Source organism: Homalodisca vitripennis, chromosome 2 (genome assembly GCF_021130785.1).
Source record: "Homalodisca vitripennis isolate AUS2020 chromosome 2, UT_GWSS_2.1, whole genome shotgun sequence".
NCBI lineage: Eukaryota > Metazoa > Arthropoda > Insecta > Hemiptera > Cicadellidae > Homalodisca > Homalodisca vitripennis.
The window spans coordinates 148,069,520-148,082,758 of NC_060208.1; the positions used below are offsets into that span (position 1 = coordinate 148,069,520).

Here is a 13,239-nt window from a genome sequence, read left to right on the forward strand (position 1 = left end):
ACTTTCACGTTGCATTTTTTTAATTCTTTTTCGTTCGTATAGCCCAGCAGCCTGCCGAGTCCGAGTTGACGTGCTGTGACGCGAAGGCGATATGTCCCAGTAACGCAAACTACCACTAACCTTATAACATTGCCTTCGTTCACTTTCTCGTTGCGTTATCAGCACTTTCTCGCGGTAGACTCAGGCAGCCCGCCCTGTGCGACTCGACGTGTCTATTAACAGCTCATTAGTGCAGTCTCTGCCGCGAAACCCCTAGTAAATATGGGCTAGACTGGTGCTTATCGTTTAATCTGCTTGGGAGAAAGTCTCCCTCTCGAGGTGCAGGACGCTTCATAGATTTTTATGCATCGAGCGATATCTTTACACCTCAACCTTATCGTTCGGGGCGCGAAACATGATACATGTTATTTAATAGATTATATCACTTGTTTTTAGGGTAATTTTTAATTATTATGAAATTTGAATATTTCCGTAACGGAAACTGCAGTAAGTTGGGTAAACCAATGACTTCCAGAAAGATAATCTTTAAAACATTAACTTAGGGCTACTAACTGACTGTACGTGAACAAAACTACGTCTGTTACCTCTTCAAAGAAAGTGTTCTATAATATCGAATTTCTTAAAACTATTTACAATTCATTTTTACGATTGACAGGATCCATTATTATCCACAATAATCAGATTATCCTTTCCCAACAAATGTAATAGAAATTGGTTACTAGATTAATTAGCTGTTTTATTTTATTGGCCGTCTTATACTATTACAGTGAAATGGCGTTCATGTCTATTAAATAACAACCGACCCCGATGAAGCGGTCGATGACTTAATCAAATTTAAACCAAACCTTCATTAGAAATGTAATTGAGTATCAATAACTCTGAGAATTGGATATGTTGCGAAAGGTGACCGCAGCATATATCATCTGGTTACATAAAAACGTATTACTTGAGACCACGACCATGTTAAATATTGCGCCTGCGCCTCTGATGTATGTCAGTAAGTTTTTTACAGCCAGCATTTTACGAAGTATGACGACTCAAAACAGCGAGAGACTCCAGCACGACCGTCGTGACATCCTTCGGCTACTTGGAGATTTATAGCACAATTCCACGCCAGATTCAATAATCCAGCTTGATCGAAACGAGATTAGTTTCACTAGGTTTTGGCCATGAAATGTTTGATCATTCATTTTTCACTTACTATTCGACTGTTCTTATTAGAAAAATTACATAAATTCTGAACTCCTCTGTATTTACCATCGATTTTTCAACTAACAAGAATGATAGAGTATTGGTTCCGCACATAAGATGTCTACTGCCTCAATAAAGTAAATTTATGATTAATAAACTTCTTTTATATCCACTTCAATGTATCTTGCGCATCATTTTATGTCACATGAATGACAGAGAATTGCAGCCCGGGGATGCTCAGGTGGCTGACTGGGACCCATCGCAAGTCCCGGGATTGGGTTACTGACGACCCTCCAGTTACCATTGCCCCAGGACTGACAGAGAATTGTTATGTTACAGGAGGGGTGAACGAGGAGGCCGAATGGGGCAGCCCGGGGATGCTCAGGTGGCTGACTGGGACCCATCGCAAGTCCCGGGATTGGGTTACTGACGACCCTCTAGCGACCATTGCTGTACACCGACCATCCCAAGTATACGCCGTCACAAGGTCAGTAATCCACCCCTAAAAACCACACCCACCACACACCACACACCAGAAAAAGAAATGTTAAACTTAATCAACAAAAACTAAGACATTACCTCTTTTGCATCCTTCAGACATGGATTTTAACATGTTTTCTCTATGTTCACGTCAGATACAATAAATTTTATCATTCGAAGATGTTCCTTCTTCATTTTGTATATTTGTAGATATCTAAAACTTTATTTCTATAACTCGCAACTCCATACTCAATAATATGTTAAACCATACTAATGATACAGTATTAGAAAAACTTTAATGAATTTTTAAATAGAAAAAATTAAACAAAAAAGAATTTAGTACATTACTCCACTCTTTACCATTTTCTTAGTTTATATTTGGAAATTTGTAAGAAATCATTGCGCGATTTTGCGTAGATATTAATCTCAACAGAAAGGAATTTGAAGAAACTGCCATAGATATTTTATTAAATCTATAAAAGTGTATTAAATCTAAAACCTGAAAGTATTTTTTTAGAATACAGCTTCTTGATTGAGCGAGATTTTATATTTAAGCGAACTCATATACTCAGAAATGTAAATAGAAAAAAAATATAAATCTAAATCAACTCTGCACATCACAATATTTACATTTAACAAATTCATCTCAACATTTAAACAATACAAGAACAAAATTCAACATAATTGTAGTCTAGCCAATTTTCGCTGCATAAGCATTCAACCTTGGGGTTTCTTGAAATTAGAGGGATTTGTCCTAGAAAATAAATTAATCGTCAACCGCACTTGTTTTCGATGAGGTCGAAATGGGAGGGCATCAAAAGGTAGGTTAATAATACGAAAATATCATTTACTACTGTGTGAATATTTTTCTAACTGTGACAAGTTTAAAATCAACTGTCACACACATTAACCTATTACCGTTAATTACAAAAGTCAATTACAAAAGATAACTGAAAGTTCCTTTTTGAGGGCCTGCGTATGATTTGCTGAAGCTGTCTTTTATGTATTACTGTCTTGTACGTAAGTAGCAATGATTGAAACATTTACTTTTTTCCTTAACAATGAGTGACGATCCTTTCTCGAATAATCCCTTAAATTCGGTTATTTTAGATATCCTACATTTTTTAACTTAACGCATACACAGGAATGGGCATATTCCTATCTAGTTTTAGGTGCTACTGGTGGCAGAATAGTATCAGCTTGTGGAGGCACTGGGAGTGAACAGGTTAAACAATTATGTCAAAGATTTTATTCTAATGAAGTCTATTATTAGTTAGCTAACGTGATTATAACAAAAAGGGGGATTTCAACCGCACAATTAAATTTAGTCGCAATTACAAGTATTAGAATGAGACATGCTCAATCATGCAACTATATCAACTTTTCAACCTGGTCTTAAATTGAGTGAAAAAATAAGCAATGCAAAATGGCTTTCCTGAGACACATTCGTTCAAAAGAAATTAAATCGATCACATAATTTTATTATATAACAAAGTTATTAGTTTTTACGCTTATCAGACGATACTTTAGTACACTACATGTCATTTTGGATACACCGAATTCCTTACCTAAATTATTTGTAATTATATATCACGCAGAGGCTAAGGTTAACAGTGAAATATTTTACATAAAAACTTTCATTATAATAATTGCTTTTTATTATCTTTAGAGATATAAAGGGTTTTACTTTAATCCTTTGCTCAAAGTTAATGTTATTTGTACATATATGATTTCTACGATCATTATTTAAACGTACTGATTTATTCTTACCACTATATGACACATTTTAGTGTATTATAAGATTTTTCAATTTAAAGGACTTGGAACAGCTCCATACATTCGCATGCCCATGCACAGTCAAATGCTAGAATTATACACAGCAATAAATAAATAAATTATTTATAAATAATTGTACATATAAATGTATATAATTTAACTCCAACTCTGTTCTCACTCAACGGATTTTTAATGAATGATCATATAGTAAAAGTTTGTACTGATATTTAGATCTTACTTGTCTATAAAAATACTAATTAATTATGTTAGAAAAAAAATAAGCTATTGTAATTTTGTTTCAGAGTAAATCCTATATTCATAGAAGAAGACGTCCGCAGGAAAGGCACGTTTCTCTGCTCCGGCACTGGTGGAGGGGGCGGTAAGTCCGGCAGTTCGGGATACGAGAGTCAGCGGTCCAGCTGCGCCTGGAGCGGAGAAGAGGCGGCAGACCACATCCTGGAGAACCCGGCCCTCGCGAAGAGTATCCTAATTGCTGGAGTGGCGAGAGGCGGGGTGCTCACCACGATCCCAGAGGGCAGAGTCGACTACTGCATCCCGCGACCGATCTGGCCCCGGTATGAGGACAGGCAGAGGAAGCCGCCCGCCGTGCGCGTTGACGGCGACCCCGGCAGATCTCATAGAAAGATGCGGAAGACCGGAAGGAAGATGCGGATGGAAGAGAGATCACCCTACGACCTCCTCCGTGAACTTTCAGAAACCATCAATCTCGCTGTGGATCAAAATAAGGAAATACCCGCCGAAGAAATTCTTCGCGACATCGGCAATAAGATCAATAAAAGCCTCGATGCTTTCGCATCACACAATTTATCTTCTGGGAGGCTCGACTCGGAGAAGTTGGCTACGAACAAGATCTCATCAGAAAGGTTGTCTTCGGAAAACGCTATCAGCAGATTATCGGTGAGTTTGAAAAGAGGTGAGCCTGCAGCTGCTGTCGGCGGGGCCTTCAGTCACTCCGGGTCCAGTGGTAGCGACTGTGACCTGGAGGCTGGAAGACTCTCCCTTCTCAAGCGTTTGGGCAGATTCCCTCCTGGAGAACCTCTCTATGACCTCGCGCAAGGGTCTACGTCGTCTTCCAGCAGTGGATTCTCTGACCTCACCCCCACGCCTCCCTCGTCAGCCTCCTCTCGCCCATTCGGTCCCGTGTTCCTTCACGAGAACCCGGCCAGCGTGCCTACCAGGATGCGCAACGCCATGATCTACGAGAGCCTCCAATGTCGCTCGCCCGGTGGTTATGAGAAGCTCAGGGCAGAGCAGAGAGTGGATTTGGACAATCAGTGGACCGTCTGCGAGAAGAATACTGCAGCCGACACAGCCGAAAAGGATATTTGTGTGAGTATTAAACAAATCAGTTAAATATCAACACAAAAATCAGCCTTTATTCTAATGTATGATATAACATACTATGTGTTTTATATAGCTATTGAATATCTTTTAATATTTTAAATCAAGTAGTAATGAGACAACCTATTTTTTACATTTATTAGAAATATTAATTGTGCAATTTTTGTTAAGGTATACGGTTAAAATCATCATTACTTAACGTCAAACACGTACTACATGAAATGAATATTTCCGTTCATGATTAATCACAAGCTGCAAAGAACATACAAATATGTCAATTCTCAAGACCTGAAATAAATGTCACAACTTTTAATACCCGTTTTCCAGAATTAATTTGAGTTTGAAAATTTATTAAATTAGTTAATAAGTGTGAATTAGCAGTAACAAATTCAAGTAAAGTAGAAACAATAGTTTACGGGACAAAACAAGTTATTTCCCCTATAGACAATTACTCCAAGAAAGACTCTATAACCGACAGACTGTCAAAGTGACAGACTCCCACGGGGTTAGTGCGGTAACAACCAACAGTGATCATAGTAATTCTGGAGCCACAATGGCCATGGTCTCTCCAGTAATTACCCCTCACTCGGCCGGGAGTACTAGGGTCCTATGGCACTGTTCTCCCGCTCCCGTGCTGTCGCCAGACGATGCGATGAGGTAATAGCTACAATTACTACCGGAAATACCGGAAATGAGCCTACTTCCGTCCATCAGTGCAGCCTATCACGCATGCGCAGAGGAGGTATCCACGTGGAGACGCATTACGGTTGCGTAATAGTAGGGTTCGAGGACTCGTGTGTTTCATGTTTCATCAGTCAGGTCCAGTTCTCAGCCAGACAAAGAAGTTTGGTAATTCCTTCTGCAATTAGTTCAGGGCAATCCGGATTCTTCTTCGGACAAGTGGAATAAAGAGATTATGTAACCGGGTTTGGGTCACTGACCTAAATGTTCGCGATCAGTCCATTTTCGGTCATAAATATCGGGACTTATCAGGATTAAGGTACATCTCCGCCGTTCATTTCCATCCGGGCAGATTCAATTTCACATCGCTGTTTCCGCATCCTGAGACACCCAGTTATTGCAACCAGTGGTTGGCGAATATAATGATACCTACTTGCGAAATGGAAACCCTAAAAGTTCCGGCTGGAAGAAAGCGACACGCAAGGGCCACTTTAGGTTAGAGAACTCGTATATTAACCGCAAGTATGCAAGGTTATGCAATGGCAACCGTCTGAAATTACAAACTCGCTAAAAAATCTTACCAAATAAAATACTCATAATATTGGTTTTATGGTTTGTTAACCGTCCACAATCTTAAACACGATCGTGCGTTGACGTTCAGTTAAAATTTGTTCAGTTAAATTTATATACGAGTATTCAGCCATTGGAGGTCAAATATGTGGATTTAAAAAAGTAAGGCTATATTAGAAGCATTCATAAAATATTTTGATTTATACTAGTTAGATCAATTCTAAATATTTAATTTTAGATTTCTTATTTTTGGTCTTTGGATCTTTCTAAATTATTTAACATTTTTAAAATTGTAACATGCATTCAGATTCAAAACTAAAATCCCATTAATTGGATATCCCGTTTGAATATACAGAAACAGTATTTAAATCTTATGTGTTCTCAAAATGTCTGGATTTTAACTCTCGGGGTTTAACATTTTTTTAAATACTATGAAATTTCAATAAAGTGCTTCGTGTCTACTTAGGATATTTTTTCTTGCTTAACTATCGAAGAAATGGAACATTGCGTTGGAAAATATGGTAAGCAATTTAAATTACATATGCATTTGTTACTCAGATACCGTTTTTATTAACACCTTTTGGCGGGCATTACTCGTGTCTCACAGAAAAATTATAAGCCTTTAACCAACAGATTATTGACTTTTAATACATATTTCTGTATTATATAACACGCGTAAAAGTTTGCTAGTCGGAAATCTCCATACTAAATCTTTAAGACGAAGAAGTACTGTATCTTACTAATTTTAGGTAATTGAAAACTTGTTTAACAATTTTCAAAAATTGTGGTATTGCCAACATTATTGATATTCAAAAGATCTTGTCTTCATATTATCATAAGCAGAATGCAAGGTAACAGTGAGTTTTGCCAATTCACTGATTATTAGCAAAATGTGCAAAATTCCAAGTCTATGTCTTAATTCATTCTTAAGATAACGTTCAGAAAATTACGCTTCGCTAACGCTCAACCAAATATCATGGAGGGATACGTGCCACCATTGAACTCAATGTTGCCTATATGAAGGAATGGAATTTCGTGTCAAATTCCAAGTGTAGGCTATACCCATAGATTACAATAAGACCAATAGATAGGACATCGGGTGCTCGCAGGTGAAGCCACTGCGGAGCGGCTAATACTCAACAATATGGCGGCGCGTGCGTGAGTCACCCTACTGAGGAGCGTCGCCTTGCACCCCCGCTCTTCACTTCGCCCTTGTCGAGCTTACTGTAGTGACCTGCTATACACTCCGCTTACTGACCATTTTTTACTTCTTATAAAGGCAATAGCTAAGAAATATTTTAAGTTGAGACTACACCATTTTTCAAAGAAATTCAATGAATCAATACACAAAACCAAACTTAAAAATTATCTCTTGAAAACAGTAACGTTCATGGGGCAATAGTTGGTTCATTGAATTTTAAACTGTTCAAGTTTTTCAATTGTATTGTAGTTTTTGTCTTTTGTTTTGTTTGTCATCATGGTTGGAAATGGTCACCTAAAAACAAATCTATTTCTATATTTTCTTTCTTTTTAGCGCAATTTTAATTGAAAAAGGTCAATAAACTAAAATTTATAATATATGACCTAAAACTTCCTCCTCTTCTCAACTAAGTATTATAGATTAACTACAATTACTTGTAAACGTACAACATTTAAGTAATTTTTCCATACTTTATTATAATTAATCTATAAATCTTATTTATTGCCTTACTAATTGTATAATAAATGTTTACAGTCTTAACAAAATATTTTATTAAACCTTTATACACTTTGTTATAATATGTAAACATAAACTTTAGATATTGTGTTTTGGGATATTTTGAGCTGAAGGAATATAAGGTTTAAAGTATGTTTCCCTCATCTAATAATTTACCCGCATATACAAACTTTGCTCATATTGTAGTATATATGCAAACAATAAATAGCAAATAAACTCTTAGTTGTACTTGTCTAGAGTATTGACTCGGATTGAATTCCTTCATTAATTACATAACTTATGTGATTTTATTTGAAGTAATTACTGTAAACAAGTACAAATAAAGCGTGTTCTACTCACTTTTTATAATATGCTATAATGTACGATACGAGGAAACAGATGGCCCGGCACGGACCTCACGGGGCGTTGAGTTCCAAGCGGTCGCGGCACTCGTAAACTAACGTCTCACAAACAATAACTTTCTGGCCAAACCATAAGAGCTAATTAAAAAAGAAAATATGTTCCGAAAACTTCAATTATTCAACAACATTTTCCACCGTTTTTAAACTTGATTGACCAAAAAACGGCAAAAGTAGCAGCCGACTAACTTTTTTATGTCAAGTTTTAAAATGTAAACATAATTCTCGACTTTATTTAATTATTTAAATTGCAAAACTAAATTTTTTTGAACATTTGAATGATACCACAGGCATCCATAGCTTATTGACTTCACTCATACAAAGTTTCAAAGTATTTTCTTTATTCTAAGTAGGGTAGATCACGAGTTGATTGAAACGGGAGAACTGAATTTTTACACTAATCGGAGCGTAGTTTTGAGTTTCTATCCCACGACAACATGGCGGACCTGGCTTCACCTGCCCTAATGTTGGCAAGATAGGCATAGCCCATCTATTTGGTCTTATTGCAATCTATGGCTATACCTCAATTACTTTCCGAGATATGTGGGCAGATAAACAAAAGTGAACTTTTACTAATTCCCGAGTAGCTTCCCTAACACTCGGCCAATACAATAAAACCAGACCACTGTTTATGGTTGGTCAATACAACAATTATAGTACTAAAACAATAAAAGAACTATATTTTGAAGGTTTTACACGTAAAGTTGTCAGACGTATTGAAATAACATACTACACTGACATGTTCTACTTAACAATGTGTGAAACGTAATAAAGTCATCTCAGTAAATTTCGAGATTACAAGTGGGTTTCTGACACTATTGTGACTAATTATATAATTTCAATTTCGTATACTTCAAAGTTATTTTAAACAATGAACAAAAATCCCGTATTGCTCAAGTCTAGGCCTTGCAGTGAACTAAACCAGAGCAGTTATTGGGAGTGGAAAGGTCCTTGGACTTATTGTCGTTTGCATTAAACCAAACCAACTTCTGTACATGAATGCGTATGCATATGAGATGCTCTTGGCCTTGTTTAACAAACTCTAGATTCATAAACAGTGAGTCATTTTTGAACCGGGTTTTTGGGGTGCAGTATAGTTGCTTCTTATTTTCAAAATTAAATCAAAGAGTAGGCCTACTCGTTCATACTGATGTAATGTATTAATGATCATATTATCAAGCGTAACTGTAATACTTTTCTTTCAGCCTCCTCTTTAATATAACCCAGAGATCCCAGTAACCGTGTTTTGCATTTGGAACAATATTCCAAAAGGGTTCAATATGAGGGTGGGGTTGATTTTGAACAATTTTTAATTTAACACCGGTTGTGTGATACAGATATTAAAAATTGCATTTGGTGTAAATAAAAGTTAATTTTACATTAATTGTACATACATGGGTGCCAAAGCGTTATGAAATAGTGTAACGAAAGAAATACGTATAACGTTATTTGTACTGTAATAAGAGAGGATACGTTATTAAAGCTTATTACAGAGATATTCTTAAAAATATAATGAGATAGGGCACTTTTTATTGGACTCAACATTTATAAAATGCTAAAATTTGAACATTGTTAAAAAGCTGACATCACAATATTTTACAAATATCATACTTAAATGTACATCGCAATGAAAATTTCTTTAAAATAAACATTTTTTATTTAAAATAATTTGGTCATGCCATGTCATATATTCATATGATATGTTTGATTTTGTTTTCATTTGTGACAATATTTATTCACCTTATTTACCAGCCCCAGCTTATATAATGCGGTTTTATTATTTCTAACTGAGCATGTGGTTTATCACGCATGCGCAGAGGATATATCCACGTCGAGAAGCGCTAAACTCGTGCAACAGCAAGGCTTGGCTAGCTCGTGTGTTTAATACTTCATTAGTGAAGTCCAGTTCCCAGCCGGACAAAGAAGTCTACAATATGGACGCTCACGGAACACAACTATAACTCGCATTTTAAACATCGTATGTTCAAAAATAACACGAAAATTATTTCCTGAATCATTTTTGAAAAGTTTATCTGCTAATTTATAAAATTCGTTTGTAAAGAGTATTTGAAAGTTAAGGATTGTTTCATAATTAAGAAGAAATGGAAATTTGTAAGAACTTAATTGCCGTTATAAAACAAGCTTTAAACGAACTGAAACTTGTGTTGTACTAACAAATGAGAAGTCTTTAGAAGTTTACATTTGAAGCAAAAGAAAGTTTACAATTTATTTACTAAGTTATTTTAGAGTGTTTGCTGCTATGTATTTGTTATTGGTTATTAATTTAATAGGTGATAAAATTAATAACTATATTAGGAATGTGAATGTTGGGTTTAACTCCAGATCACCTTGCTCTTAATGCAGCGGCTGGAATGTGTTGCTGTCACAAAACTGACAACTGGAATCTGGTGACATGTTCGTCTGTAAAGATCGAAAGAAGTCGGCGACGAAGAAGTTCAAAACGAACTCTTTATATAGTTTAGATATCAGAGACACACAGACTACACAATATAAAAATATACTCTAATGTAGGTGAACGATTGAGTGCACTAAGATGGTTCTTACACGATCTTTAAAGCGATATCTAAGTAGATTCCAGACGCTGCATTAAGAGGAAGGTGAACTGAACCTAACTCAACATTCACACTGAATCATAACTTCACACCATGGCCACGTTATATGTATGTCAGAAATTTTTTAATAAATTATTTACTATTCGTATTTTCTAAACATATAGACGTGTTGCTTCTAGTGGCAAGTAACAAGTTAGTACTACAAAAATATGCTTGTAGCCACCATCATTGTGTGAGTCACGAATTCAAAAGACATATAATTTATTTGTCTTAACTATGGCATCTCATAATAATAGAAAAACCATCCTTTTAACTTTCTCGTTGCTTAGCAACGGTCGTTATCCCCACCTTCAGAGCTGCAACCCACATGTCTTAGCAACCCAAATGAATATTCAATTAGGAAACGATTCCTGGAAGAAGTATCTTGTAATGACCATCACTCACCATCTGTGAAATGATGAGAGAAAAATTGAAAAGGGTATATTTCTTGACGGCTCTAAAAGTAACAACATCAAGCCTAACGAGTATTACTAATACTGGTTGCATCATCATTAGTGTCTATCTGTTTGCAATTGTTGATGAGTAACGTAATGATATAAAAACGAGTAACAAAACAGAATTTTGCATTCTTGACTAAAAAACTTGTTAATATTGTCGTGATAAAAGCTGTCCAATCGGTATCTGGTTGGATTTATTTTTATACCCCTTTTATACAACATTGATAAAGATTTAATCAATTTTAAAAATCTATTAAGATCACTCCATTAGGAATTGTATGTATATAAATCAGTAATTTTAGACTCTGTAACTCTGTAATTAGACTCAAAGAAAACAGCTGATGGTATAAGGATAGGATTTGTTGCTGTGCTCGTATGTATACAGATATGTTACATACCTGTTATACAGTAGCACATATTCTAAAAGTACATCCTTATTTTCAACCACTGTCTGTGGACGTGACCTCAAAGATGGCCCATACTACTGCTACTTAGAACTATGTGGAACCTCAAAATAGGGTTTTACTGTTCTAGTCTTGGGAGAAGGCATTTTAATATGGCTTTACTGAAGAATTATAAAGCATGTAAAACAATAACCTGTAATAGATTGCACCGTTCTAATTATCTGTTGCTTTATTATTGTATGACGAAATAAAATCCATTATTAGACTTCATATTGCAATGACAAATTAAATGTAATTCCCCTTAATGCCTGTACTGTACTCTATTTACTAGTACTGATTTATAACAAGAATCGATCCCTAAGATCTACAACTGACCTGATTGTTGTAACCTCCACGAGGAAGGTTAGATCCATCAAAGCGAATCGTGTCGAGATTGTTACAAACCAATCACACCCCGAGCGTCTATGCTCTGAAATTTGGAATAATTGTATTATTTGTTCTTCTGAAATAGATTTGGTGAAAGGTTTTTAAGGACTAAATTTCTATTTATTACTTTTTTGACATCTTGATTCCCAAATTTATTTTAAAACATTCAAAAACAATTTAAATAATATTTAATAGACATTTGAAGAGTCAACTTTCTACCCGCACTTGTAAGTAGTTAAATGTAAGCATTGTACAGAGTACTATTTAAAAATCCTACAATAATAACAATTTAGACTTTGTATCAAAACGCTTTGTTCACATAAACATCAATCATCTTATTATAAACCTTATTATAAAGAGTTCGTCAGTCGGTTTACTGTAGCCCTAAACGAGAGAAGGCATTTATGAGGTATTATCACGGCAGTCTATCACTGGGTTATTATTTCTCAGTTCACTCATTAATCGCTAGACAGTTCAGTTTTCAGTTCTATTGTTCGATTCAGTAGACTTCAGTCCGCACGCCGCATTCCAATTCAAAATATGATGTTGGTTTTATAATGAAAATCAGTTTAATAGTCCAAAGTGAAAAAGTGTTATCTTAGTTACATTGTAAATATATATACACCCTGTATATATATATAATATATATATATATATATATATATATATATATATATATATATATATATATATATATATCTAAAAAGGCGTTCATTTACAACTAATCTTTATAAATGTCACTAAAATGATATTAAACCTGGCTCTATTATATGATAATGAAGTACAACAGTTTATTACGTGTAGATATCATATTTTACAGTTATCAGTACTCGTTGATAATGCCTTACATGAACTCGACATTATCGTACGTACTCCAAGAAGATATACATGCAACCATGTTGTTCTGAATAACTCTGTATGTGTGTGTGTGTGTGTGTGTGTGTGTGTGTGTGTGTGTGTGTGTGTGTGTGTGTGTGTGTGTGTGTGTGTGTGTGTGTGTGTGTGTGTGTGTGTGTGTTCACAGTTCACAGTTCACAGTTTCACAACCACCTTTATTCAAAAAAAAATTTCATAATTTTTACAATGTATTTTCCCAATGCACCATGCAAGGTGCGCGCGGGAACATCTTAAAAACTATATTATTGTTTAATTACTGTTTGATGC

At 35.4% G+C, this 13,239-nt stretch overlaps 1 protein-coding gene across 1 annotated transcript in view; it reads left to right on the forward strand.

Moving 5' to 3' along the window:
• The window catches only part of LOC124354877, a 151,654-nt gene that overhangs the window by 63,572 nt on the left and 74,843 nt on the right, over nucleotides 1–13,239 (forward strand). The window contains exons 2-3 of the mRNA XM_046805637.1: nucleotides 1,531–1,678; nucleotides 3,750–4,797. Of these exons, the coding sequence (XP_046661593.1) occupies nucleotides 1,569–1,678; nucleotides 3,750–4,797 (1,158 nt within the window). The 5' untranslated portion in view covers nucleotides 1,531–1,568. The remainder of the gene's footprint in view (nucleotides 1–1,530; nucleotides 1,679–3,749; nucleotides 4,798–13,239) is intronic.